The sequence below is a fragment of the Acytostelium subglobosum genome, assembly GCF_000787575.1.
Source record: "Acytostelium subglobosum LB1 DNA, scaffold: scaffold21, whole genome shotgun sequence".
In the NCBI taxonomy this organism is placed as follows: domain Eukaryota; phylum Evosea; class Eumycetozoa; order Acytosteliales; family Acytosteliaceae; genus Acytostelium; species Acytostelium subglobosum.
The window spans coordinates 120,829-147,857 of record NW_012236512.1 but is presented as its reverse complement, the minus strand read 5'-3'; the positions used below and the strand labels follow the sequence as shown (position 1 = coordinate 147,857).

General features: G+C 42.3%; 15 protein-coding genes across 15 annotated transcripts; 7 read left to right on the top strand and 8 right to left on the bottom strand.

The window, feature by feature from the left end:
- Positions 1–134: 134 nt before the first annotated feature.
- On the bottom strand, positions 135–390 carry SAMD00019534_091270 (hypothetical protein; the record flags this gene model as incomplete). The annotated part of the gene is made up of 2 exons (XM_012895541.1): positions 135–316; positions 378–390. 2 exons carry the CDS (start codon positions 388–390, stop codon positions 135–137), a joined length of 195 nt encoding a protein of 64 aa, XP_012750995.1.
- Positions 391–1,213: 823 nt separating this feature from the next.
- SAMD00019534_091260 (hypothetical protein) lies at positions 1,214–4,057 on the bottom strand (the record flags this gene model as incomplete). The annotated part of the gene is made up of 4 exons (XM_012895540.1): positions 1,214–1,481; positions 1,546–1,643; positions 1,724–2,188; positions 2,261–4,057. The coding sequence occupies 4 exons, from the start codon at positions 4,055–4,057 to the stop codon at positions 1,214–1,216; spliced, it is 2,628 nt and encodes an 875-aa protein (XP_012750994.1).
- Positions 4,058–6,102: 2,045 nt separating this feature from the next.
- Positions 6,103–7,624, top strand: SAMD00019534_091250 (hypothetical protein; the record flags this gene model as incomplete). The annotated part of the gene is made up of 3 exons (XM_012895539.1): positions 6,103–6,301; positions 6,406–6,936; positions 7,035–7,624. 3 exons carry the CDS (start codon positions 6,103–6,105, stop codon positions 7,622–7,624), a joined length of 1,320 nt encoding a protein of 439 aa, XP_012750993.1.
- A 1,779-nt stretch (positions 7,625–9,403) lies between these two features.
- On the top strand, positions 9,404–11,610 carry SAMD00019534_091240 (hypothetical protein; the record flags this gene model as incomplete). Its single annotated transcript, XM_012895538.1, has 4 exons — positions 9,404–9,494; positions 9,573–9,839; positions 9,908–11,511; positions 11,593–11,610. The coding sequence occupies 4 exons, from the start codon at positions 9,404–9,406 to the stop codon at positions 11,608–11,610; spliced, it is 1,980 nt and encodes a 659-aa protein (XP_012750992.1).
- Positions 11,611–11,828: 218 nt separating this feature from the next.
- Positions 11,829–12,822, top strand: SAMD00019534_091230 (hypothetical protein; the record flags this gene model as incomplete). The annotated part of the gene is made up of 3 exons (XM_012895537.1): positions 11,829–11,945; positions 12,014–12,197; positions 12,275–12,822. Coding segments are annotated over 3 exons (849 nt in total), but the record flags the coding sequence as incomplete, so codon positions are not given.
- Positions 12,823–12,867: 45 nt separating this feature from the next.
- On the bottom strand, positions 12,868–13,728 carry SAMD00019534_091220 (hypothetical protein; the record flags this gene model as incomplete). Its single annotated transcript, XM_012895536.1, has 1 exon — positions 12,868–13,728. The coding sequence occupies one exon, from the start codon at positions 13,726–13,728 to the stop codon at positions 12,868–12,870; it is 861 nt and encodes a 286-aa protein (XP_012750990.1).
- Positions 13,729–13,963: 235 nt separating this feature from the next.
- SAMD00019534_091210 (hypothetical protein) lies at positions 13,964–14,814 on the top strand (the record flags this gene model as incomplete). The annotated part of the gene is made up of 3 exons (XM_012895535.1): positions 13,964–14,385; positions 14,446–14,511; positions 14,586–14,814. The coding sequence occupies 3 exons, from the start codon at positions 13,964–13,966 to the stop codon at positions 14,812–14,814; spliced, it is 717 nt and encodes a 238-aa protein (XP_012750989.1).
- A 351-nt stretch (positions 14,815–15,165) lies between these two features.
- On the top strand, positions 15,166–15,494 carry SAMD00019534_091200 (hypothetical protein; the record flags this gene model as incomplete). The annotated part of the gene is made up of 2 exons (XM_012895534.1): positions 15,166–15,244; positions 15,352–15,494. Coding segments are annotated over 2 exons (222 nt in total), but the record flags the coding sequence as incomplete, so codon positions are not given.
- A 178-nt stretch (positions 15,495–15,672) lies between these two features.
- Positions 15,673–17,524, bottom strand: SAMD00019534_091190 (hypothetical protein; the record flags this gene model as incomplete). The annotated part of the gene is made up of 6 exons (XM_012895533.1): positions 15,673–16,006; positions 16,081–16,268; positions 16,330–16,553; positions 16,622–16,755; positions 16,826–17,193; positions 17,249–17,524. 6 exons carry the CDS (start codon positions 17,522–17,524, stop codon positions 15,673–15,675), a joined length of 1,524 nt encoding a protein of 507 aa, XP_012750987.1.
- Positions 17,525–17,698: 174 nt separating this feature from the next.
- SAMD00019534_091180 (hypothetical protein) lies at positions 17,699–19,246 on the bottom strand (the record flags this gene model as incomplete). The annotated part of the gene is made up of 1 exon (XM_012895532.1): positions 17,699–19,246. The coding sequence occupies one exon, from the start codon at positions 19,244–19,246 to the stop codon at positions 17,699–17,701; it is 1,548 nt and encodes a 515-aa protein (XP_012750986.1).
- A 496-nt stretch (positions 19,247–19,742) lies between these two features.
- SAMD00019534_091170 (hypothetical protein) lies at positions 19,743–21,113 on the bottom strand (the record flags this gene model as incomplete). Its single annotated transcript, XM_012895531.1, has 5 exons — positions 19,743–19,934; positions 20,009–20,320; positions 20,508–20,666; positions 20,743–20,819; positions 20,909–21,113. Coding segments are annotated over 5 exons (945 nt in total), but the record flags the coding sequence as incomplete, so codon positions are not given.
- Positions 21,114–22,189: 1,076 nt separating this feature from the next.
- On the bottom strand, positions 22,190–22,499 carry SAMD00019534_091160 (hypothetical protein; the record flags this gene model as incomplete). Its single annotated transcript, XM_012895530.1, has 2 exons — positions 22,190–22,300; positions 22,371–22,499. 2 exons carry the CDS (start codon positions 22,497–22,499, stop codon positions 22,190–22,192), a joined length of 240 nt encoding a protein of 79 aa, XP_012750984.1.
- A 386-nt stretch (positions 22,500–22,885) lies between these two features.
- SAMD00019534_091150 (hypothetical protein) lies at positions 22,886–23,582 on the top strand (the record flags this gene model as incomplete). Its single annotated transcript, XM_012895529.1, has 3 exons — positions 22,886–23,256; positions 23,332–23,462; positions 23,539–23,582. 3 exons carry the CDS (start codon positions 22,886–22,888, stop codon positions 23,580–23,582), a joined length of 546 nt encoding a protein of 181 aa, XP_012750983.1.
- Positions 23,583–23,869: 287 nt separating this feature from the next.
- SAMD00019534_091140 (hypothetical protein) lies at positions 23,870–25,540 on the top strand (the record flags this gene model as incomplete). Its single annotated transcript, XM_012895528.1, has 2 exons — positions 23,870–24,865; positions 24,929–25,540. Coding segments are annotated over 2 exons (1,608 nt in total), but the record flags the coding sequence as incomplete, so codon positions are not given.
- A 69-nt stretch (positions 25,541–25,609) lies between these two features.
- On the bottom strand, positions 25,610–25,968 carry SAMD00019534_091130 (hypothetical protein; the record flags this gene model as incomplete). The annotated part of the gene is made up of 2 exons (XM_012895527.1): positions 25,610–25,740; positions 25,833–25,968. Coding segments are annotated over 2 exons (267 nt in total), but the record flags the coding sequence as incomplete, so codon positions are not given.
- Positions 25,969–27,029: the final 1,061 nt, after the last annotated feature.

The window sequence follows — 27,029 nt, the reverse complement described above, 5'->3', positions numbered from 1 at the left end:
GTATGAAAGTGGATTGTGGGAAAAACATGAGTTATGGGACAAGGTTATAAATAAGTTTAAAAAGTGATAAATATATATTTATTTATTTAATATATATATTTATAATGTTGTTTTGAAATTCATTTCTTTGTGATTTAGAGGTTAACAGTAGCCTCGATTCTACCCTCGATAATGCCCTGCAAATCATTAACAGAGTGCAAGAACAGCAAATTTGCAGTGTTGGACGATGTTTGAGTGGACATTATTCCAGAAGTGGAACTAGTTGAGCTCATAGTCTTGGCGGAGGCGTTGGAGATGTGGAGGTTGGAGAGGGCCTCTGTAATATATTTTGTTAGAGAGCTATCCATTTCATAATAATAAATATTAATATTACTTACTCATGAGAGTCATTTTGGAATTGTAGTAGTAGTGGAAGTAGTATTACTTGAAAGTTTAGTATTAATTAATTGATTGATTGATTGATTTGATGATTTGGAAAGATCAATTTATCGATCAATTTATACTTGATCATTTACGTCTGTTCAAACATATCTGATTGACATGTGCATATGATTGATTTCCAAAAAAGACCAGAAGGATAGTAGTCATTCTACAACTACCAATATTAATATATTCCAAATCAAATTGGTACCAAAAGAATAGTAATTGATATCAATGATACCAGTCCCCATAAACAAGTCACAAATTGGGTGCCTACCCATCTTTGATATATAATCATTGATCAATCAATCATTCAAATTCAATATGATAAATCAAAGAATCCTCATAATGAGGATATGACTTTTCTCATCAGAATGCATATGACAAGTGTGTATTACGGGTAGAGTATTGGGTACAGTGAGTCGGTGATCACCGGAATAGTAGTGATGAATTTGTGATGAGTTGGTAGTATGTGTGGGAATAAATGTGGTTTCCAGTCGAACTGGAATAAAATTGACCATCACCAGCACTTTCACCCCTCAAGTTTGAATACAATGATCAATCACACACTGTTTGGAATTTACAAGTGTGTCACTCCAGTATCAGTAACTTCAATTCAATCGTTCTATCCATTGCAACAAAATTCATATGTAAACTATCATCCCCAAGCCCATCAATCACATTGTCGACATCTTCCATCCAAACTACTCAACTCCATTTCTGACCTTTTATCGATCGTTTAATTAATTTGGAAATATATGACAGCAAGTGTGATGGTATGTATCACCATTATTTATTTGTTTGGCTCTAATAATGATGATAGCTCGTATAGTTCCTTCTCTTCCAATACAGGGAAGTGCAGTAAAAATGTGTTGATAGGCTCCTCTGATGTGAATGGATATGGCAACTGCTGGAAACGTGATAAATCACTCCAAGCCTGATATACCAACTCACGTTTCTTAAAGTTGATCAATGGTGACAATGCCGTAGCGCCTTGTTCAGGCTGCAAATAATCCTGATTGCCCTGCTCAATGAATGTGAGATCAGTCAAATGTATTCCACTATTGATTGATTGAGTTAGTAAATAATTATGATCATAAATATTATTATTCTTTTTGTACTTACAGATATGGAATACATGGTTGTACCATTCCAGCCATAATATCTCTATAATATTTGAATGATTTCTTTGAAGAGAATATCTTATCACATTCGGCCAATATCTGTATTTTGGAATTATTCGGAAATGATGATGATGTTAGTGATTGATCGGTCGGTAATTGTTCCCCAACTTATGACTTACAGCATTGGCTGAACTTGATAACTTCTTCTTGGTCTTCTTCAAACGGTGGATGGGAGTGAGATTGAGTCCGGCATGTATGCTCATCAGAGTGTTGAAGTTGTTGCACTTGAGCAGGTATTTGGCCACGTCGAGGATCTTCTGGAACACCTTTAGTCGCTTCTCCTTCTTGCCCTCAAGTAGGATCAACTTGGCCACGTAGAAGGAGAGCTGTGTGGCACGGTTGATCATACGCATCACATTGGGTGAGCGATACTTGGTCTTGGGATTGTTGAAGTTCTGATTGAGTAGCTCGCGCGCCTCAATCTCCTTGAACATTGCAAAGTCAATCAATGTCAATTGCTGAGCGATCACCATTGGATTCCAGTCCAAAAACAACTCGATCGGTGATAATATACAGTCGGTAGTGAAGTTGATCCTTGGTGGCATCTGGAACAGTATCGCTGTCTTGACTTCCCTGTCCTCCTTCTACAAATCGGGGTCATGTCGAGTTAGTGTTATGTTGTAATAATGAATGAATACTATGTGGAGATATCTTACCATCTTGTCGAGTGCTTCCTTCAGCGCCCTGGACAGCTCGTAGTAGCCATCATTCATGATTGTATGTTCGACAAAGTAGGAGATCTGAGCGAGTAGTTCTTGATCAAAGTCTGATGGTTGGTTGACTATCCAATACTTGATGGTGAGTATGACTCGCTGTCGGATCATCACCTTTCTTGGCTCGCTGCAGTGATACCACGATGGTATGGTATATCTCTCCAACAACTTGTTGAACAACACCTTTGGCTGTGTGAATGACTGGTAGGTGGTGATGAATGTCTTGAGGTACCGAGTGTCGTAGTGTGTGTCGCTGGTCAATAGTATTACAAGTTGATTGAGTGATGCTTTGAGGATTGATCCATCCTTGGGGAATGATGGGAATTCGTTGAGCTGCTTCATCTCGTCCCAGAGGTTAATGAGGTCGGGCGCGCTTGAGCTGCGGTTCCTAGGTACGGGCACCCCAAGCAGGTCCATCTCTGGCTCCGTGTGAACACGGTCATCGCTGTTGACCAGACAGTTGCATACATAGCTAAAGCTGTGAGTTGCCATTTGTAGACGACATATGGCAGTGAGCAGCTCCTTGGAGAGACATGCCAACTGGACAACCAGTCCAACTGGGTCCTGTGATCTATTGCGCGACATCCACTCGGCCTCTAGACTGGCCTGGAGACCGAGAACTCGCACCGATGTTGAGAGGTAGGCAATGGTTGGAACAAGATTCTTCTTCAGGTATAAGAGGTTGGTGAATCCAGACCCCAATGAACTGATCTCCTCCAGGTTGTACCAGTTCCAGCCAACTTGTGATGCGATCACATCCATCGTAGGCGGACCCTTGTCGATGATCTCGATTACTCTTGCAATGAGCATTGCGGCATGATGTGATGATGCTGACTCAGCGGTCAGGATGAACAGCACTTGGAGATGGTCGAATATCTTGCGAATTGATTGATTGATCAGTGTGTCCGAGGTCGAGTTGATCACTTGCTCGTTGACCAAATCAATCAGATTGAGTGTCTCCTCTTCGAGCGCCTCGCCAATGTTCTGCAGTCCCTCAACATTCTGCTTGGAGATGATTTGGAACTCCTTTCGCGTCAGTGTTCGACGTAGATCTGTCTTGCCCCTCGATCGAATAGAGCGTCTTCCAGACGCTGTCTTGACCACAGTGCGGTCGGGTGGAGAAGGTGGAGTGATGGTTGTCGTCGTGGTCTTGGTCATCATTGAAGCATTCTGATCGCCACTGAATAGGTCCTGTAGCGAGGCTGTTCGCTTCTGTCCGCCTGGGCTGTATGTGAAGTACATCGAGCCACCCTTGCCGATAGCTGGTGGCTGTGGCACCCTAGTGATCGTGAGCGTGCTGTTGCTGGCTTTGTTGTTGCGTGGTGCTGTTGGAGGTGGTGGCAGGGGCAGTGCCAGGATGTTGATCCCGTTGGCACCAACTGATCCACCTGTCGATGAGGATGCAGAGGTAGTCGCTGAGGATTCTTTTGATTTAGATGATGATACAGATATGGATGCAAGCTTGTTGAGGTGGTTGTTGTTGACATGTTGTTGGGGCTTTGATTCGATGGCAGGTGGTGCCACCATGACGCTTGGAATGGAGGCAATGTTGATTGAAGTCTTGGCAAGGTTGCGAATACATTGATTATAACAATCGAAGAACTTTTGTACCTCTTCTTTGAAAGCAAAGTTCAGTCCAAGATTGCTATCCTGTTGTGTTGTTGAAGACAGTTTGGCTGCAGTGTATGAATCGGCACTTGTACTAGTAGTCGTTGTAGATTGTTTTATCTCCAGGAACATATCACTACACTTGGAAATGGTATTATTGGTTCGTACCCATCTATTATAAATACACTATAGAGTAGTGATGATGATGTTAGACTTGGATTTCTGATTGATCAATTAATTGAAAGATTGATTAGACATACTCTATTGTCATTTGAAACGGCCACCAGTCTATATCTAACATCTCTTTGATTCTGGAGAATCTCTAGTCTGCATAAGGATTCATCAAGACATTTCCATCGATGTGATTGATCTCTCTGGAACAGTACCGCTGTTATACCTATTAATGAAATTTCACTTTGGAATTAATTAAATAATATTATTAGTACTTTGGGTAATTATTTCCAGTTTGATTGATTAATTGATTAATGTAGTACCTCATATTTGGAAGGAATAAGTAGTAAAATGTGTAGTCGTAGTCTTAGTCGTGTGTAGTCTTGGTCGTTATTTTGTGGTAGCAAATGGTAATTGGTAGTTCTTCCAAGTTGATGTTATAGCCTTTGATCTAATGTACTCTAACAATCAATCAATCTAATCAACAAAGATTGTTGAAGTGGGCGCGCGCGAATGACTACTTGGGAGATAGAACGCGACGCAACGCACGGGCTGCTCCGAGAGAGGGAGTTAATCGCAAGTATCCTGTACTTGGTGGGTGGGTGAGGAGTAAGGGTGACTTGTTGAAGCTATCTACCTCTTCCTACTCCTGCTCCTTTTGGCTAATGACCTTATTTGATTGATTGATTGATTGGTAATATTGATGGTGGATTGAAAGTGAGTGATTGATCGATTGACTAATGGGTGATATAGATGGATGGGATAGGATGGCGCTCTGGCGAGACGGCTTCACAGTTGTGTGTGATGGAAGTGGAGTGGAAGTTGATTGTGCGTTGACGAGGGAATATTATATCGTCTATTAATATGTGTTTGTGTAAGAGGGGATAGTGAGAGAGTGAGATAAAGTTAGAGTACTCCACGAATAATTATTGTTGATGTTGATGTTGGCGTGGCCTGTTGTTGGTTGATACTGCTGTTGTTGCAGTTATAATTGTTATATATGATTGTTATGTATGTATTTGAATGAAATGAATATGTGTGTGTACCTAAATAAATATTATTATTATTCTTCCATCATCCAACCATCCATCCACCATCAGGCGGTGATTCCAGCTCACATTCTCACAATCATACAAACACACTAACACAGAGGGTGAGGCCATTTATAAATGTTGATTGTTGTGTGTGTTTGTTTGATTATGATTGTGTTTGTGTGTGTATGTGTATGTGATTGATTGATTGTCAACACAGTCTGTGTGTGTGATGAGAAACTAATGGTCACTCACTTAACTAATCTCATGTCCATGTTATGGGTATTCTTTTGGGACCTGGGGTGAGAGATTGAGGTGAGCCTCGAGCTCCAAATATATAAATATATGTGTTGTGGTGTGATCGAGGCTCTCACCTCTATTGATTCTTAATTACTTATGTCTGACTTAATCGTCCAAACCATTCACACTTCTTACATCATCATCATCATCATTCCATTCACTATTCATTCATACATTCATTCATCATACATTCATTCGTTATCTTTATCGTCATTGTCATAATCCGCATCACCCTTTTACCCTCAAAGGTTTGAATGAATATATATATATGTTATGTTATCACTATGACTTCTCCTTTTAAATCCATAAATACAAGTCGCCATACTGATGAGTAGGAAAAGGGAATGACTTTTACCAAGATGGTGCAAATGTTCATTGTTTGATCAAGTATTTGGGACCAGGGTCCAATAATAAAAAAAAGAATAATAATAATTTTTGATCATCAAAAAAATACATCTCAAAAGGTCAAAGTGCGTTTATGTGTGTGACCTGCTGTCAGACCGACTTCTGAGTCGCGGTCTTTCAGTCAGGAGTGAGGGAGTCGACTTTGTTGTTCATAACAAACACTTTAGCATACATACATACTTTATAATTATTATTACACACATATTACATTATATATATTCTCTTTAGTTTGTATTTATATACATTATATATCAACAATCACAAATAATAATGTTTGCTGGTGCATTGAAGAGATCATTGACTAAATGCAGTCAACAAAAGTCAACGTCGTCGATGGTTTACACCAAGCGTTTCCTCAACATTCATGAGTACCAGGCTCAGAAGTTGATGAAGGCTTACGGTATCGATTGTCCAAAGGGCAACGTTGCCGACACCCCAGACGAGGCAGAGAAGTTGTCAGAGTTGTTAAGTATGTTGATGTGCACATCAACACATAACCAAGCACGAACATCGACTCATACAACAACACCCTTCACTTCACTTCACTTCACATCACAACTTCAACTCAAACAGATACACAGGACTACGTTGTTAAGGCTCAGATTCTCGCAGGTGGTAGAGGAAAGGGTATATTCTCGAGTGGACTTAAGGGAGGAGTGCACATCTGTAGCACACCAGAGGAGGTGAAGAAGTATGCATCAAAGATGATCGGACACACTTTGATCACCAAGCAGACTGGCCCAAGTGGGAAGGTCGTCAACAAGATTTACATCGCCGAGCGACACTATTTGAGACGCGAGATGTACTTTGCCATCTTGATGGACCGCAAGACTGGCGGTCCCCTCATGATTGCCTCGCCCGAGGGTGGTGTCGACATTGAGACTGTGGCTCGCGAGACCCCAGGCGCCATCTTTGTCGAGCCCATCGACATCTTCAAGGGTGTGCAGCCAGAGCAGACTCTTCGTCTTGCACAAAAGATTGGCGTGTCACCCAAGAACATCGCCAAGGCACAGGACCAGATGACCCGTCTCTACAACTTCTTTATCAAGCACGATTGCACCATGGTTGAGATCAACCCAATGGCCGAGACTTCATCTGGAGATGGTATGTTGTTCATTGAATAAGCAGCAACAGGAGCAGCAGCAGGTAACATGAAGTAGCAGGATGTTAGTGGACTTACATTACTCAATCAATCAAACCAGTATTATGTATGGATGCAAAGCTTAACTTTGATGACAATGCTTCATTCCGTCAGAAGGAGGTGTTTGAGCTGAGGGATCGCTCACAGGAGGATCCACGTGAGGTCAAGGCGTCGACTTACGATCTCAACTACATTGGACTGGACGGAAACATTGGCTGTCTGGTGAACGGTGCCGGTCTGGCAATGGCCACGATGGACATCATCAAGCACTATGGCGGTAGCCCCGCCAACTTCTTGGACGTCGGTGGTGGCGCCACTCAGAAGCAGGTGACAGAGGCCATCAAGCTGATCAGCAGCGACCCCAACGTCAAGTCGATTTTGGTCAATATATTCGGAGGCATTATGAAGTGCGACATTATTGCCATGGGCATCATCCAGGCCGTCAAGGAGCTGTCAATCAAGACGCCGCTGGTCGTGCGTCTGCAGGGCACCAACGTCGAGACCGCCAAGAAGATCATGGAGGAGAGTGGTCTGCGACTGATTGCCGCTGACAACCTCGACGATGCCGCCGAGAAGTCCGTCAGAATCGCTGACATTGTCACCCTTGCAGAGAAGGCCGAGCTCGATGTATCATTTAAACTACCACTTTAAGTTCCCTCCCCAGGTTCCGTCCATCAATCAAATCAACTTCAATCAACCAAATCAATCCGTTCAATATCAATCAATCAATCGGACGAGTGTAACAGACACCAACCGAGTTCTCAATCATCATCCACCATACTTAAGTACAACAACAACAAACTGTCAATGAATACTCAAATATATTATTATATATACACATACTTGCACAGATACATACAAACAAATAATAATGATTAAGGAGTAGACTTCAAGTCCAAGTTTGATTCATACAAACACAATGTTTGGAACACCAACGCGTTCCATCCAATCTGTTCGCTACACAATGTCCTGTCTTACGCCCTACAACAACACATCATTTCATCCAAATAAGGATTTTTACCACATTTGGTATGGACTGTCTGCTGGTGACGGCCCACCCATACACATACACACAACACGACCCCCCACACACGGACCGCTTGTGTTTCCTTTTCCAGACGTCAGTGAATAATGAACAAGTGTGTATGGTTGTTGGTCAGGTGGTCCATATTAATTGGTTTGATCTGTTCGACCTAAATAAGTGTCGAACATTCAACACCCAATTCTCAAGGTCCACCTTCAACCCTTGTCAATACATTGGACACTCCCATACATACACATTAAGGGGAGTAAGGCAAGGGTAATAATAATAATAAGGGTCAGGTTAGACTGTCCTTTTGTTGTTGTTATTGGTTGGTTGGGGGTGAGTCAGAGGGAGTGTGTGATGTCTAAAGTTCTTTAGATATAATACTATCTAAAGTCATATACTCTAGCTTATTAACATTGTATATATATATATTTATAATAATATAGTCTCACCTCTTCCAAAGGTTCATTCAATCCTTTTGAACACACATCACTTGTTAACAACTACAACTACATCTATAACCAACCATTCATACTTTCATTCATATATATACAAACATATATATATATATATATTTACTTCAATTAATTATTACACAATAGTAGTAGTTGAAGTTATCATTGTTGTGTGTAGCTAATTATTACTATCATTTGGTGTAACAACTGAACATTACAATCCTTCATTCAATCCCTACTACAAACAAACAAACAAAAACACATCCAATCTATTTAATATTCATTTTATTATTACTCATACTCTCTAGGTAAGATTGATAATCAACATTAATTAAGACATTTATTTATTGTAAGTATTACAATTTATTATCTCAAACTATCCCCTACACTCTTAAGTTCAATACAGCCAATCCAAACAAACTTCATTCCACCCAACCAACCATCTACACTTCCAAACACATCCGACAACACACCACTCTGTCACCAAACACTTCACCCCTGCAAAGGACCTTCCAACCACACAGGCTTTATTTCCCCCACCACCTTAAGCTTCCCCACCCCTACTCATTCAAACACTTCAATCAATAAATGACATTTGTGTGTTCTATCAATCATTCAATCAATCAATTAATCAATCAATCAATTGTTCTGTATTTGATGGACCACCACAAAGAAGTGGTAGTTTTGTTACCATGTTTAAAGTCATCATCATCATAAACACACATACAACGTAAACACATAAACACAATGTTATCCATTGTCAATTCATTAATTACACTTTATACATCTTCCATCAAATATTTAACATAGTATTATTGTATCACTACTTGTACATACGCATTCATATACATTCCTATCTCTTTCACATCATTCATGTATAATCAAACATTGTTCTTTGAAGATAATAACTTCCCAAATGACCCTTTAGACAGTGTATTCCTTTCAATCATGACTGATGTATTAAACACAGACGGTCCATCGATCCTCAACAGCTTCGATTCGGACTTTGAGAAGAAGAAAAAATTGGTATATACTACTGGTATGTTTTAAATGTTGACAACGAGTCATCTTCCCAATGAAAATGATTGTCAACAAAACTGACAGATTGTTTCATCAGATTACTTAAGGCAGTTTGACCAACAAGGCAAGGACAAACAACATACTCAGCAAGCGCAACAACAACAACAACAGCATCATCAACTCCAGGAGCGATCACTTCAACAGCATGAGTATGACCAACAACACAAAGATAGACAGTTGGCCGAGTACACCTCGATCATCCACAAGCTCAAAGGAATCATATTGCACTCCAAGGATGATAACCTCATCAATACTATGAAGTCCACTCTTAATGAGTATCAACATGGTAAACAGTTCTTGATTGGTAAGTCTTGAATGATACATTGAATCATTGATCTTCATACTCATACACCCTCTCCAACAAACAAACAGATGACTACTCTCATAGAGTACCTTCAATTCAGAACTTCTCCTACATTGATCAGCCACTGTTCAATTCATACACACCATTCCCAAGCAATGGACAACCAACCAGCATTCCAATTGTCAGCGGACAATTGCCACCGTTGAGATCACCAAGAAAGGTAGAGATCCAACCTATACCAGTAACACCTCTGCCCCAAGCCAGCCAGACTGCTGCGCCCACCTTCAAGTCACCAAGGAAGCAACCGCCTCCACAACAACTGCCACTTCAGCAGCAGTCCAACAACTCTGCCACCACAACACCAAATAGCGCCACACCACAATTCCAAACACCCATCTCCGTATCACCATCAACATCATCCTCCAACATTGCTTCTATTCTTGGTCCACAGGCAGGCGGTGCCAAGACCATGAAGAAGTCGCCATCAATGCCCGTGATCGTCAAGCAGACCAAGGACGCACCAGCACCTTTGGAGGTCAAGGCCCCTATCAGGCCCGCACTCAAGTCTTCCAACAGCAGCTCCAACATCACCAACATTGGACTCAAGAAGGACGACCCCATCAAGAAGGTTGGATCGGCCGCCGACGCACCGCTGAGGAAGCCCATGACCAAGTCCGTGTCGATGAGCTCGATCAACACGTCCAACATTAACGACGCTAACATGCCCATCAAGGCCACGACGCTCGAGGAGATCACCGGCCAGATATATCATCTCACCAAGTACCAGGCCGGCTGCAGATTCCTACAGAAGAAGCTGGAGGAGTCGCCCGACGCCGAGCACGTCACGATGATCTTCAAGGAGGTCTACGAGCACCTCATCGAGCTGATGGTCGACCCCTACGGCCAGTACCTCATCCCACAGCTCATGAAGTACTGCGACAACAACCAGAGGAAGATGATCGTGGACAAGATCGCGCCCAAGGTCGAGACGTTTGCCTGCCACATCTACGGCATTCACGGCATCCAGAAGGTGCTGCAGTACCTTGCGCCAGAGCAGGTGCAGTCGATCGTGGACTCGATCAGCGACAAGGTTATCAGCCTGTCCAAGGACGCCAAGGGCAACTACCTCATCCAGTCGTTCCTCAAGCAGTTCTCGCCAGAGGTCAACCAGTTCATCTGCAACGCCATCATGGACAACGTCGTGGAGATCTGCACGCACAAGGTCGGCTGCACGGTGGTCAACCGTTGCATCGACTTTGCCAACAAGGAGCAACTAGAGGCACTGATCAAGAAGATCAACTCTCATTCGCTGGAGCTTGTACAGGATCAATTCGGCAACTACGTCGTTCAGCACTTGCTCTCGAACAACAAGTCCTACGCATCCCAGCTAATCAAGAGTCTGCTGGGCAACATTGGCGAGCTCTCTGTCCAGAAGTACAGCTCCAACGTCATTGAGAAGTGTCTCCAAGTGGCTGACACCGAGACCTACGAGTCCATCATCAAGGAGCTCATGGAGGCAGACATCCTCGTCCTCCTCCAAGACAAGTATGCCAACTTTGTCATCCAGACTGCACTTGACGTAGCCGACGATCAACAACATGCCAGACTTGTAAAGTTAATCGTACCCTATATCCATCAAATTAAGACACCCTATGTAATACATATTCAAAAGGTAAGTTCCAGGTCCTCCCAACCATCAATGTCAGTCGGTCAGTCAGTCATACTAACTTCATACTTGTTCGTCCTTCAACAGAAAATTCTTCAAGTCTAGACGAGCTAATAGGAATAAGAACGTTCAATAAAGAATACCAGTACATATCTAGAAGTACTCTTTGTGTATATATCTATCTCTATCTCTTGTCAATCGATCGTCTAATCAATCAAACGAATATCTGTGTGTGTTTGGAAGACGAAACCACCTTTTGAAAGGCGCGCTATTCTTTGTTGACATTCATTCATTGTTTGAAACAATCAACTACTATATATATACACATAACAATGTTTCATCTAATCACCATTGAAGACAAGGTTAGGATACCTCCAAGTCAGTTCAACAATGAGATACAAACAATCGAAGATGAGATAGAGAAGAAGTATACAAACAAGGTAACGATTGATCGACTGAATGATTGATTGAATGAATAAATGACTCGTTGTTAACACAGCTACTACAGGTCGTAATAGATGGAGGATTGTTCGTAGCATTGTATGATATCATTGGAACAGGCGACGCATATATTTACTCTGGTGATGGAGGTTCACACTTACTAGTACGTTGTAGACTAGTAGTCTTCAAACCTTTCGTTGGTGAGATACTCGAAGGCATAATCAAGAGATCAACCAAGGAGGTCATGCAAAGTATGAACATGAACATGGACGATACATCGACTCAATCAATCATTCACTGACATTCAATCAATCATGATGCATTACAGTCTCATTGGGATTCTTTGATGATATACAGATACTTGCAGTGGACTTGCCAACACCTTCAAGCTACGATGCAGATGAACGACTATGGCATTGGGATTGGAATGATAATGAACTGTACTTTGAAGATAAGGGTCGTGTAAGATTCAAGGTCGACACGGTTGAATGGAATCCAGCAGTGTCACAACCAGCACCACGACCAAAGTCTACGACGCCAGTAAATCAAATGGACGCCACAGCATTAAAGGAGCATCAAAAGAGAATGAAGGAGGAGGAGGAGTACCTAAAGAACCAAAAGTCACCATTGATCATCAAGGGATCGATGCGCGAGAGTGGTCTGGGCATGATATCATGGTGGACTCAGGAAGAGGAGGCAGCACAACAACAAGAAGACGGCACCGATGCCATGATCGATGATGATAGCAATAATAACAACAACAACAACAACATCAACAATGAGAATGGCGATGGCGATGGCGAAGGCGAAGACGAAGAACAGACCAATGACACAGGTGTACATAGTAATGGAGACAACGAAGACGACGAGGCGGATGAATAAACGCGAGCTCAGTCGACTGCTGCTCAGTTTAAACATTTATCATGATGAGGAGGAGGAAGGATGTCTCGCGCTGATACCATACATCAATGGTATCTTGGGAATGTTGGACGGAGGCACCATGCGCTTTCCACCAATGTCCACCATGCCATCAAATCCCTTCCACCCGTTGCTGTAGGGATACTCGTTGACGCACTCGATGACCAGGCCGGCTGACGCCAGCGCATTGATTATGTCGCCAAGACCATGAAAGTGCTCGTAGCTCTTGTGTGGATTGACAAAGTCGACGACGCCACTGTGCACGCTTCCCAGGCCATCGCCCGAGTCGGCTACATAGTCGCCAACGCCACTCTCTTCTATCGCGTCTCTGTTAAAGTAGTCATAGGTAGGCTTCCATTGTTGATCAAAGTAGAGTGCGAATGGGTGGAAGTCGACAATAACGAAGCGACTGTCTGGGCCAGTGGCGAGGAGCGAGGCAATTCCACGCGCCCACGCCTTCAAGTCTGCGATCCAAACGATGGTGCCATACGATGTGAACACTCGGTCGAACTTGACTCCTCTCTTGGCAGCTTCAGACATCCAATGTAGTATATCATCGCGAATGAATGTCGCGGGTATGTTGGAGTTGGCCGAGAGTGTTTGGGCAAAGGAGATGGCCTCGTCAGAGATGTCGACACCAGTGACTTTGGCACCGAGTCTTGCGAGGCTCAGTGTATCCTGACCAGAGTTACATTGAAGATGAAGTAGTGAGCGTCCTGACACATGGCCCAACAACTCCTTCTCCTCAGGGAATAGTGTACAATGTCCATTTCTAAACAACTCTGCCTGGTCGCCCTTGTGACTGTTATGTGCCAAAGTGGCACTGTTCCAAGAGAGTCTATTTAACTCGTGTACATGTGTCATTGTTATACTATTAATAGTATTATTACTATCTATCTATCTTAGTATAAGATTAAGTTAATTATTGTGATTCCCTGGAGACAGGTTAGACCCAAGAATGGCGGGTCCATGTTTGGGGGAAAAGTTGGAGAAAGTTACTTGCACTTCAGAATTCATTCATTCAAAGTTATAAAGAAAGATAGATAGAATAATAATGCAAGGAATAAGAAGTAGAACACGTAATGTGTCAATACCTCAGATGTCTGCTGAGGACATGATCAATGATTCAGATGATGATGATTATGTCCCAAGTGATCAATCAGAAGATGAAGAAGAGTTTGAACATGATGATGAAGGTGATGACGTTGACAACAAGAATAAGAAGAAGAGAAAGCAAATAAGTAAAACAACGACAAAGAAGAAACAACAGTCAACAAAGAAGAAGAGCAAGATAGACAAAGATGATGATGATGATGAAGACGATGCCAACATGACAACAGAAAAGACAGCAGATCAGTCTGATGAAAAGAAAGAGACACTCCCTGTTGTCGAGAAGACTTTGGAAGAGATGTTGAATGACGCCGAACAGAAGTCCAAAGAACAATCAAACGCCACACCAGTCATTCAAACAACCGAGGAGAAGAAGATTGAAGTCTTTGAGTTTGCTGGTGAGAGAATAGAGTAAGTTTGTGAATATCATCGATTGATTGATTGATTGATTGATACTGACACACACTATAGGAGGGAGGTCACTGTTAGGACACAAGTCGGACCAGGCGCACCAAAGCCTGCGCCTTCGAAAGCTGGGTAAGTGGCTTCAGTTTGCACTCTCACAACCTTTGATTCAATCAATCCCTGACACTCCATCAACAATCAATTAGTGCCAAGAATATGGGAGGACTACTATCAAAGTTGGGAGCAAAGCCAAAGGCATTGTCAACATTACAAAAGTCACAAATGGATTGGGATAAATTCAAGGATGGCAATATGATGGAGAAGAACGACATTGAGAACAAGGCAAAGAATGGATATCTGGAGAAACAAGCATTCCTACAACGAACAGATCAGAACTTAATGAGTACAATTAAGAGTCTAACAAAGAAACTTTAATAATCAATCACTTATAAGTGATCACTTTCACTTTATCCATCACCAGTAATGGACCAACTCCGGGTCGTTTATTCAATCTTCAAACACTTGATCTTGTAGGAAATCGATAAAAATAAATGTATCTCAATAAACAACACCCATTCATATCATTCCATTTATTATTACAAACGATACAGATAACTTATAACATATACATATACATATATAATGGAGGACAATAACCAGAATCACCCAGACGCCGCTGGTCACCCTGCTGACCCAAGTGCACAAGACATGTCATCATTCGTTCAAACTCTCTTGGAGCAAATGGTACATTAATGAGACGATCAATCATCTCTCTCCTCTCTCTCTGTCTCTAACCTATGTTCATCACCTTATCACCAACAGCAAACAAGATTTGAAACAATGTCAGAGTCTATATTGAAGAGAAGTATGATGATCAAACCAACATAGCTCGATAGGTGCAGATACTAATCTTTCATTCAATGAACTCAATCAATCAATCTATCGATCAAACAAACACTTACTTCAACATAGTCGATGAAATGGGATCAAGAATAGATGATTTGGATAAATCGATTAGTGACTTGATGCATCAAGCTAACCTTCAGCAGCCAAATGGAACTGCACCAACGACTACCACAACGACAAACACCGCAGACTCAAACAGCCAGCAACAGAAATAGAGAATTCTATCCACCTTTGTGTATATCGATCATATGATTCAATCTTCTTCTTCTTCTTCTTCTTCTTCTTCTTCTTTGTCTGCCTCAAAGTAATCGCCAAAGTATACGTTGGTGACTACAGCACAGCTTTATTGTAGCTAGACTCTTGCACGCACAGGATATCTTATCAAGATCATTGACGGATATGCTCCCCGCTGTCATCGGCACCACCAGACAGTTGGGAATGCAACAGCTCTTGTTGCTTCCTCTTCTGTTCAGAGATGAGATGCGGGTTCAACTCTGGGCCAAACAGCTCTGGTCGATTCTTGTGCAGCAATGATCGACCTGCCATGATCACCTTGCGCAGAGGCAAGAATGAATTCTCTGATGTGAACAATTGGAACTTGTGCAATGTCTCCTTGCACATCTTCTTCTGATCCCTCGTCATATGCTTCAACATTTCCTCTGCCTCCACATTCCTTGCATTGGCGAAAGTGTTCTCATCCATGTAGAACTGTTCCAACATACTATGGATTGATTGATTGATTGAGTGAGTCAATGAATGAGTGAGAGTGATTTGGATGATCATTCCATAACATACACGTCTAGAGTTGATCTCTTGGGTAAGGTTGTTCCTTGAGTGAATTGTGAGAACTCTTGTGGAAGTGGACTCATTTCCAGCCATCGTGTAGCCTTGCACTTCTTAAACCATATTGATTGTCTCCTACTGTATGTCCTTGTCTGTGCCTGGAATTCAATCAAGAAGTTGATCGTATCCAACATTGTTATCTGTGACTGTGATTATGATTGTTAGGTCAGGACCAAGACACACCAACAACATGTTACTTACTTCCATTGGAGTCAAAAGTATATTGATACATTGACTATATCCTATTGAGTTGGACACTTGTGATTGAGGTGAGAGACCATCAAGAAGCAGCTCGACCACCTCTTTGATGAATCCATTCTGAATCATCAGTTCGCAACGATAGTTGAGCATGTGCATCACTGCATCGCGTCTAGCTGTAATGTGGAATGCTCTAAAGTCGTACTTGTTGCTGTCATATGATTTGTCTGTGTAACGATGCATGGTTAATCTTGAGTCCATCCATCCATCGTCCGTCCCATCATCATCAACATACCATGTATTTTCTTGTACTCTGAGTACTTGGTGCCGGTCTGAGCATAGACGTAGAAGCTCTTTGCCATGCGTCTATAGTCATTGCGACTGATTGTTTGAGCTGACTCTGGATCGATCTCCTTGAGAATTGATGCACTACACATTCAAGAATGTTAGTCGATCGAATGAATGAATCAATGATTGAATGAATGATTGAAGGACTTACACTCTGAACCAATTGTTCTCTGCTCTTAGACGCGCTTCAATTGACTCGAGTGTACCTCTTTCAATGTTGCCCTCGAGTGGTGTCTTGTTGATGCCGTTGAGCACCGAGTGTATGTAGAAGCCGCAACCACCGACCAGGATGGGTATGCGACCACGTGCAATAATGTCATCGATGGCATTGATAGCCAACTCTAGATAGCTCTTTACATTGAACGTGTCGTTAAAGTCCAGTATGTCGAACAAGTGATGTGGTACACGATCCATCGCGCCCTTATTACTTCCAATGTTCAAACGTCTATATACCTGTACCGAGTCTGCCGACACAATCTCACCTCCCAACAACTGTGCCATTCTAATGCCTATCTCTGACTGCATGTGTTGTGTTAGTCGTGATTGCTTGATTGAGTGAGTGAGTGTAGCCTACCTTTCCAATACCAGTTGGACCTGATATGACCAACACCTTTGGCTTCGTAGGTGTGTCGATCTGTGATGCAATAGCAGTGGCTGCTGCAGTTGATGATGATGATGACGATGAATCAGTTGTGAATGTTCGTTGACTATTGAATGGAGTTATGGATGATGATGATGATGACCAGCCAAGAGATGTGAATGAATGTGGTGATCCTTTCAGTCGTCTTGTAAAGATTGAGAACATCGACATCGACATCGATGATGATCTTGCAGACAGACAAGCCTGCATTATTCGTCGTCTTCGTTCGCTTGCTTCTATATATATTATCTGTTTAGATACTAATTGAATTGATTGAATAATTATGATGACTTCCAATTCATTCGTTTTTTGAGTCGTCGACTCTGTGAGGGTAAGGGCGAGGGCGAGGGCGAGGGCAAGGGTAGGGTAGTGTGAGGGTAGGGTTTATTGTACTTGTTGTTGGTATTGCTTCTTTGGAACTCGACATGATCCACGACGATGTCGTTCGAATCCATCACGGTTGGACTCGTCGCACACTGTCCAACAGTTCTCTTGGATTGAGTATTGATGTGTGCCGTACAGTAGGCCACCCAGAAGATAGAGACTTTGTTGTTTGCCACGATTGGATGTGAGGTATACCATCGATGTAATATTGTGCGATGAGGATAGCTTCTCTTTGGGCTCCAGTGTGGCCAGTGTAATGTACTTTCTACTCTGCAGTGACAGCTTGATCAGCTGATGATCAGTCTTAAGTATATAAAGATGATTCGCGTCATCGTAGCACATGGCCCAGATGTTCTTGAAGATGCCGTCGGCATAGTCGGGCGTGGCCTGTCGTCGCTCCATTGTCGTGAGATTGAATGTGATGACCAAGTTACGGTTGTAGGTCACGGCGTACAGCACGTCTTTGTAGATGAATGAGTAGAAATAGTAGAGCATGTCTTTGGATAGCCCCAGACAACCAATGCGCTGGCACTCTCCCGTGCGGATGTCGAACCGATCGATGCGTGTCAGTGACTCATAGCGGAAGTGACCGCCCACGAGGTAGATGTAATTCTCGCCGTCGTAGCATGTCGAGATGAACGAGCCACCTTGTCCCGTGCCAATGTCGCCGGTGAAGTCCACGCGTTGTTTGGACATCGAGAAGCGCGAGTATGTGACCGAGCGATCTTCGCCTCCAAATATGTAGACATTTTCGTCGATTGCCGCGGCAGCGGACTGGAGGGTGTTGTAGCGGTTCTCCTTCTCGCGCCAATTGACACGCATCCACTTGGTGTTGGAGGCTGCTGGGTCGAACAGGTGGATGCCACCACCACCATCCAGCGAGAACACCTGCCATTGTGAGCTAAAGTTGTCGGCTTGGAACTGTGATTGTTTGTTGTCAGCACCTCCCTCGACCATCTCGAACGCGTCGTGTATAGTGCGCATGATCTGATTACGCAAGGGTGCTGGTTCGAACCTGATGGCGAGGTCGTGGACATGGTCATTGCGGCCAGGGTCCTTGAACTGGGCCAAGTATAACGCGATGCGAGTCATTGGTGATTGATCATCATCATCCATTGGCAATGGATTTGATTGAATGAATGATGTCAATGTATCATCGGGGTTGATCGACTCGACTATGATGTCAGTGGTCGAGGTCACATGTTGGTGGTCATGGTCGGACAAGTTGTTGCCACCACGTTGCGCCAAGCAAATGGAGTTGATTGATTGAATCTCGCTGATGATGGACTCGATGGCAGAGTCAACCTTTTCTCTCTCCTTGACAATGGGCTTCCTTAACTTATGCTCCTCAAGTGCCAACTGTTGATGCAACTCGTGGAAGACTTGTCCAATGCGATCCTCATTGTCTAGGAATGCCTGGCGTTGTGTGTACAATGGCTTGAGACTAGTCCACAGCTGCTCCATATGTTTCTTCAAGTTCTCAGGTTGAAAGAACTCTGATTTCAACTCGTCTACATGATAATGTACATGACCAAAGTGATTGGACATTGTACATTCTATACATATCATCTGTTGATCATTCTGGCAAAGGTATTCAACAGGTTTATCACCATGTGCATCACATAATACTGTCGTTGTCTCCATCTCCATCTCTATCTATCTATCTCTATCTAACTGTTATTTGATTGATTGATTGGTTGATTGATTGGAGTTAGAATGTTTGCTTATGTTAGTGTATTCACCAACGGGTCCAATTCAACATTCCCGATCGCGACCCAAACGGTGGGGTCATGGGTTTTGCGGGTCCAACTTGATCAACCCCACTTCCACGACAATTCGATGAAGATGATGCTAAAGCTGTGGGGTGCTTGTTCCAGTTTGGCTGGAAGTTTGTTTGATTGATTGGTTGGTTGGTGATCGCATGAATGAAGTAAAGTAAAGTAAACAAACAAAACTGGAACACAATGGTCATAATGTATATAGTATGGTATAGGTATAGTCAATGATATATTTGAAATTGGTGTTGTGTTGAGGTCCGTCACATTACCAGGTGATCCTTGTTGTTGTTCCTGTTGTTGTTCTTATTGTTGTCGTTGTTGTTGTGATGATTGTCGTCATCACTATCATTATCGTCTTCGTCACTACTATTGTTGTTATTGTTGTTGATGCCCTCATTGTTACTGTCTCTCTCCCTAAGTTCATCTGCTATTGTCGCATAACAAAATAGATATTGTTCCTATAAATGATTGATTGATTGATTTGAGTCAGTCCATCAATCCATCAGTCGCTCACATCAAACGACAAACATACCAATTGTTGTACCATTCCAGGTCTCTGCTTCCTAAGGTTCTTGACAATGTTAAATATGTTAAAGTCAATCCTGTGACCAGGGACGGTGTTGTCAATCCTGCTCATCATCATGTGAACGGTACAGAATGTTCCGGTACGGCCTACACCTGCACTGCAGTGTACAACAAAAGGACTTGCAATGCCCTCCCTCTTCAGACTGTTCTGGGTGGCATTGATCATGTGCAACAGATGGCGCAGTGGCTCCGTATCATTTGGAGCATTATGATCAGGCCATCCCTCGTACTGGTAGTGTGTGATTGTTCTTGTTTGATTTACCTAAGTGTTGATGAATGAGTAAGTGAGTGAGTGAGGCCTGGTCCATAAGCAATCAATCAAACACAATCAGAGTCCTTACAATGTGATTGGTTAATGAAAATGTTCTACATATGATCTCCCTCTCGATGTCTCTCTCTAAGTTCGTTATCTGTACAGTGAAGTAGTCGTATTCAATCGACTCGTTGTCGGACCAGTATCGATCGCACTTGGGTCTATAGTTCTCCAGCTCCTTTGAGAGCATCACAATGATCCTACTATTGTTCTCCCAGACCATCCTCCAAAAGTCCACAATAGTGTTCTGTAGAGGTCCCTGTGTGCAGATATACTGCTTCTCATACTCTCCCTATATATATGGTCATGTGATCACATGATGATATGTCAGTGTATGATCGATCAATCAATCATGTGATCAAACATACATTGATAAAGTTAGCATTTATGTAGTCTGATCCCTCCTGTCCATCTATCTTCTCAAGTTTGACTCTTGTTGAATCACCTAATGTGTATATGATTGATTCATGTTAGTTATACCTTGATCTGTCAATCAATCAATCAATCAATTGATCAATCAACATTCAAACATACATGGTAGTATATTAGTGTAACGATTCTTTGGTGTATTGTGCTTCAATGTTCCTTCAAGAGTCTGTTGGTTGTGTGATTGAAACTCCACTTCTAAAGCAGCAAACTCATCGCTGATCCGCTTCTCTGAGCTAATGTGTGCATATAAGTCATACACAGGCTTTGTATAATCCTCATCCATTTGTTTGTTGTTGTTGTTATTGTATCTTTGTATTCTTTGTTTGATTGATTTGATTGATTTGATTGGTTCGATCACCTGATACTTTCTGTAACTACTACTACTAGATATATAGATATATAGAATAGATAGATATATAGATAGAATAGGTATGTCTCTGTTAATGATTGAGAGAGAGAAGAGAGAGATTGATAAGAACAACAATAACTTGGAGTTTGAAATTAATTTTTTAAACAAACAAACTGTGTGAGCTGAGGGGAGACCTTCTCGAGGAAGATCTTGCTGGTGATGGAACGGCAAAGAAAAGGAAGGGGCACGTGTGGTTGGTTGGTGGTGTGTGTAGTAGAGTCTACTTTGAATGATGTTTAGGTGACTAATTAGTGTAAGTTAATAAGTAATAAGTAGGTAATGAAGAGAATTAAGAACATCAAATCGAATCGAACTATTGTGTTGTTGTTGTTGTTGTTGTTAATTAATTAATCAATGTTGTAATGAATGAAGGATGTGGAGATATACAAATATATCAAATGTACCTGTAATGTATAATGTTACTGATTGATTGATTGATTGATTGATTTGATCCCTCTCTCATTCATTCATTAGTTTGGTGGTTGGTCTGATGATGCTCGTGTTTGTGGTGTGTGAGCTGTTGGATGATCGTTTGTGTGTGTTTGTGTGATGTGTGTATGAAGTAAAGTGCGTGTGCCTTTGCCAAAGGTGGATCGCACACATGTGAGATATATAACTATTTGGGGTATGTGGGAGAGTGATGGTTTATTAAGACTGAGCCAGTGGTTGATAGTGTGCCTCCTGCTCCATCCCATCCATCCATCCATCCATCCTCCTGTTGTGTTGCTACTACCAGCAGTCTAGTCAAGTCATCTGATGATCGATCCACGTGTGCTGGAAAATGCAATGAGAGTGAACTACACCATCATGGTCCATTGACCAATGAACGAATGAATGACTAAGCCAATCATCATTGCTGGATGTGTACGTGTGTCATATGACACAAAGTTGATCGCGTGTCAACTTGGTCCTGGACACCCTTTAGTGTTGAAGACGAAAAAGAAGGTGTGATGTTGTGTTGTCTTGTGGTCCATGGACTACTTTTGTTGTTGCTGCTGCTGCTGTTTCTTCTCAATCTCCTCCCAATACTTATAGTATGACTCCTTATTACTCCACAGATGATACTTTAGATATCTATCCCATTTCTCCTACATTTGATTGATATGTTAGTTCAATGAATTCGAATGAGTGATTGAATGAGATGAGTGATTGACGTACAGAGTTCTGTTTTACACAATAATGATACTGTCTGTGATAGTCTATACAATTGACGAATGAGAATGATCTTGTGGTCTTGCATTGCTCCAACTCTGAAAAGTACTCAATACATGATTCCTTTATAATCATGCTCTATTCTCATTAAGTTGAACTCCTTTCCTCTTTGATATCAATACGAATTCCTCTGGCATCACATTAATATGATCCATATAATAATCATCCAATTTAGGGAATACTGGTTCACTTATTCTATAACTATTCATTATATTATTGTTTGTTTTGTTGTTATATATATCTTGATCTTTAGATGAATGATCAAACGAATGAATCGGGTCATTCTTTTATCACACACTTGTCACACACTAACTTTTGTAAGAAGTTCGTAATCGAATAATTTTATCAATTTCAACAACAAGATGATGGATGAGTGAGAGGATAAAGAATGAGAAACACACACTATATTGGTTAATAATAATAACATTTAAGCGAACAGATACAGATACAGATATCAATCAATGGCTTACGGAAGAGGAGGAAAGAGAGGCGGTGGCGGTGGCGGTGCAGCTGCCGGTGGCAAGTTGAACAAGCGCGCGATCGAGAGATCAAAGGCCAATCACAAGGGACAGGAGCGTCATGTGCTCTATGGCAATGAGGAGGGCGTCGAGGATATTAGACGTAGGAACGGTGATTCCTCCGACGAGGAGGTCGACGACTCTGGCAGCGAGCACTCATCTGGAGAGGAGGTCGACGAGTCATCAGAGGACGAGAAGCCAGTGGCTTCTGCTCCAAAGGTAGACGCTAGCAATCCAAACAGAGTCAAGACAGTCACCAAGAAGGTGTCAGATCTGCCGGTTGGACATAAGGTTGAACTATCAAGAAGAGAGAAGTAATGTTTCGTTTCATTCATTCGATCATTCAATCATTCATTCAATCACTAACAATCAATCAATCAATCAAACAGAGAGGAGGTTGCTAAGCAACAGGCACAGATTAGAGCACAGGAGAAACAGCAGAAGGCTGATATGGAAAGACTGCTCGTCATTAGAAAGCAAAGAGAGGAGGCTGCAAAGAAGAGAGAAGAGGAGAAGAAGGGTATGTTCATATTATATTATATCAATCAATCATTCAATCAAATATACTTACCTAACTACTTATTCAAACAATATAGCTATGGAGGAGAAGGCTGCAGAGAAGAGAAGAACAGGCCTATAAATAATGCAGCTGCGCAGCTATCAATTTACAATAAACGCCTTTGGTCCTATATAATATTTAAGTCATTTAACTAGTCTGACGATCAATGATGGATAGGTTATGAATTGGTATAATATTGATTAATTGATTGATTGAGGGTGGATGGACCATGAAGTTAGTCTTTCGACTTGGACATCCTCGAGCAGGGTGCCAGATTGCGAGAACTTGTTTGAAAACGAACGAAAGAAACTAAACTTGGTGAATGAATGCATCATCATAATCAGATTATTAAATATATAAATAAGTAACAAAAGAGAGATATATATATAAAGATGTCGACATCAACTAAGAAACAACCACAGCAGCAACAGCAACAAAAGAAAAGACAAGTCACTGCTGTTGACGAAGAGAAGACAACAGCTCAAAATGATAAACAAACTATAGTACAGAAGAAGCAGAGAACTGCCGCTGCTGTAGTCACTACTGAAGTGCCAACTACAACAACAACAACTACTACTACATCAACAAAGTCAATCCTTAAGAAGGCAGACACTCCTGTGGCATCGGCCGCCAAAGGCAAAAAGACTAAAGCCACAACCACAGACAACACAACAACTGCTACCCCTGTAATAGAGAAGGAGTATAGTCCATTGCTTACAATTGGATGTTATGAACATTCGATACTTGGTTATGAGGCATTGTTGATGGCTGATCATCCAGAGCTGGGCAACCCAGACGAGATGGAGGTACTCCTCCAACAGGTGTTTGCATACGCCGCTCACTCGGGCTGCGTCAAGGCGGTGGGCACGACAGCCGACGGCGAGTTCCTGGTCAGCTCGTCCACTGACGAGACCATGCGTGTCTACCGTTTGTCAAAGCGCGAGGAGTTTGGCACACTGTCCAAGCACGAGGGCTGGATCAACGCCATCCAATTCTTTGGCAGCTCGCACATGTTGGCAGCGTCGCGCGACCACACACTGAGCGTGTGGCGTGTGGCCGACTGGGAGTGTCTCAAGACACTCAAGGGCCACAAGGACATTGTCAACTCACTGTCCATCCATCCGAGTGGCAAGGCTGCTCTGAGCGTGGGCAAGGATCGTCGTCTGTTCCTCTGGGATCTAATGCGTGGAGTGGCGGCCAACTACAACAAACTGCCAAAGGAGGGACTCATCGTCCAATGGTCGCCCACTGGCAACCACTACTCTGTCGTCTACGCCGACCGAGTTGCCATCTACACAACCGACGCCAAAGAGTTGCACAGCTTTGAGTTCAAGCAACCCGTACTCACAATGAAGTACTATGATGTAAGTGTCCTGGAACCATCCCTCCCATCAACTCACTCATTAACTCAATCAATCAATCTTTAGGATGACATATTGATGGTTGGAGGCGAGGACAAGTTGATTACATTGTTGGATTATAAGAATGGCAAGGTGATCAAACAGTTGGAGGGCAACTCGGCACGAGTCAAGGGATTGGAAGTGTTGAGATTCGACTCGGTAAAGAAGCCTTATGTGGTCAGCATATCATCGGATGGCAATGTCGTTGTTTGGAACATTGACACTGAACTGCCGGTTGGAATGGCAGAGACTGGCGCACGTCTAACTTGTATCACACTGTGCAATGTTGAGGTGATGGACCATGGCGACTCGGATGACCAAGACTCGGACGACGACGATGACGAATCGGATGATATGGAGGATGGAGACGACAACGACCAACAGGAAAAGAACATATATGATGGTCCAAAGATGAAGGTCGATGTGGAGTATGATCGTGTTCATAAAACAAGGAGTCCAAAAGTCAAGGTAGTCGACCAGGACGACGAGGTTGAGGCAGAGGTGGAGTCCAAGTCAAAGAAGACAAACAATAAGAAGCCAACGATTACTGAACGCAAGTATGTGATAAAGCCGCCTGCTCCTATGATGCCAGGTATTCCAGTGCCAAGGAAGATGTTGGCACAACGAAAGACAACCACAAAGTAATAAACATGTTTGATCGATTGATCGAATGAATGAATGAATGAATGAATGATACAATTATTATTGCTTTTGTTGTTGTTGCTGTTGTTGTTGTTGCTTCTCCAACTCTTGTCTCTTTCTTATTCTATCGCGAGCAAGGTCATCCTTTGCTTCTTGTTCTTCGATTCTTCTAACCTTATGATGATTTAAGTATTGATCTGATAATGATGATCATGATGATGATGTGTTAGTCACATTCATAAAACAAATAACAACAACGACCAACAGACAGACAGTCAGTGACACTTACAATATGAACCTGACAGATAACGATCAAGTCCGTAGAATGTCAATCCTAGTATAGTGAATGATGTCACATAGAACAGTGGGGTCCTTGGTTGGATCTTCATTGTAATGCGCGCAGTGTTGTTGTTGTATACAACTAGTACTCAGAGAGAGTGAGCAATGTGTCCTGTATCTTTGATTATCGTGATGATCGTCGCCTAGAGTTTATAAAAGTTTGAGTGCCAACAACACAATTTGAGGACAAGCCGAGACACGAGTCCACACCCATAAACATTCATTCATTCATTCATTAATCCAATATGCATATTCATTTGACTCACATAGATCATCCAAGACAAATGTGACCCACATGTCATTTGTAAGGATGACCATATTTAGAAATCTACAATTGATGATCAAACTTGTTTAGAGGTAAATAATAATCATATGAATTTAATGTAACAATGTTGAGAGGAGAAGGCTAGAATAATAATACCCCTTACTTCCCACAATAATGGGATCGGGCACGATCATTGCAAGTCAAATACCAATTTTATATTAACCTGATCCTATGAGCCTACGCCCACACCCATCTTTAGATCCATTTTTGCCCTCTATCTAAGCATTACGATCAATCAAACAAACACACCCTCACCTAAACACAAACACTCAAACCTACGATCACTCTATCACCTTAATTTCTCACACTCATTCATTCATACACACACACACAATCAATCAAACAACTACACACACACACTCACTCACACTCACAGGTTTAAACAGCTTCCACCCATCAATCACTCACATTTAAAACACCATCACCAACTTCCTTCCGCAGCACAGTGAGAGCTTGCCGCTGTCCATCCATCTGCACAAACAAACAAACATTGTGCCGCTGCATGAGCACCAGCCACCTGCTGCTTGCTTGCTTGACTTGCGATTGATCAATCACGCAACGCATCATTATTACCTCCTCCTCCTCTCATATACACATACACACAGTCATACAAACAGACAGACAGACACATTCATTCAACACCCAACAACGATAGTTGTATAACTGCTCTTTCATTATCTATCTCTATCCATCATCCATCCTAACCAATCCAATCCAGTCATTCACTCTTTATATAATATTATATATATTATTAAACTTAGTTGCGCAACATCATCATCATCCCATCATCCATCAACGAATATACTTATCTTTATTATCTTG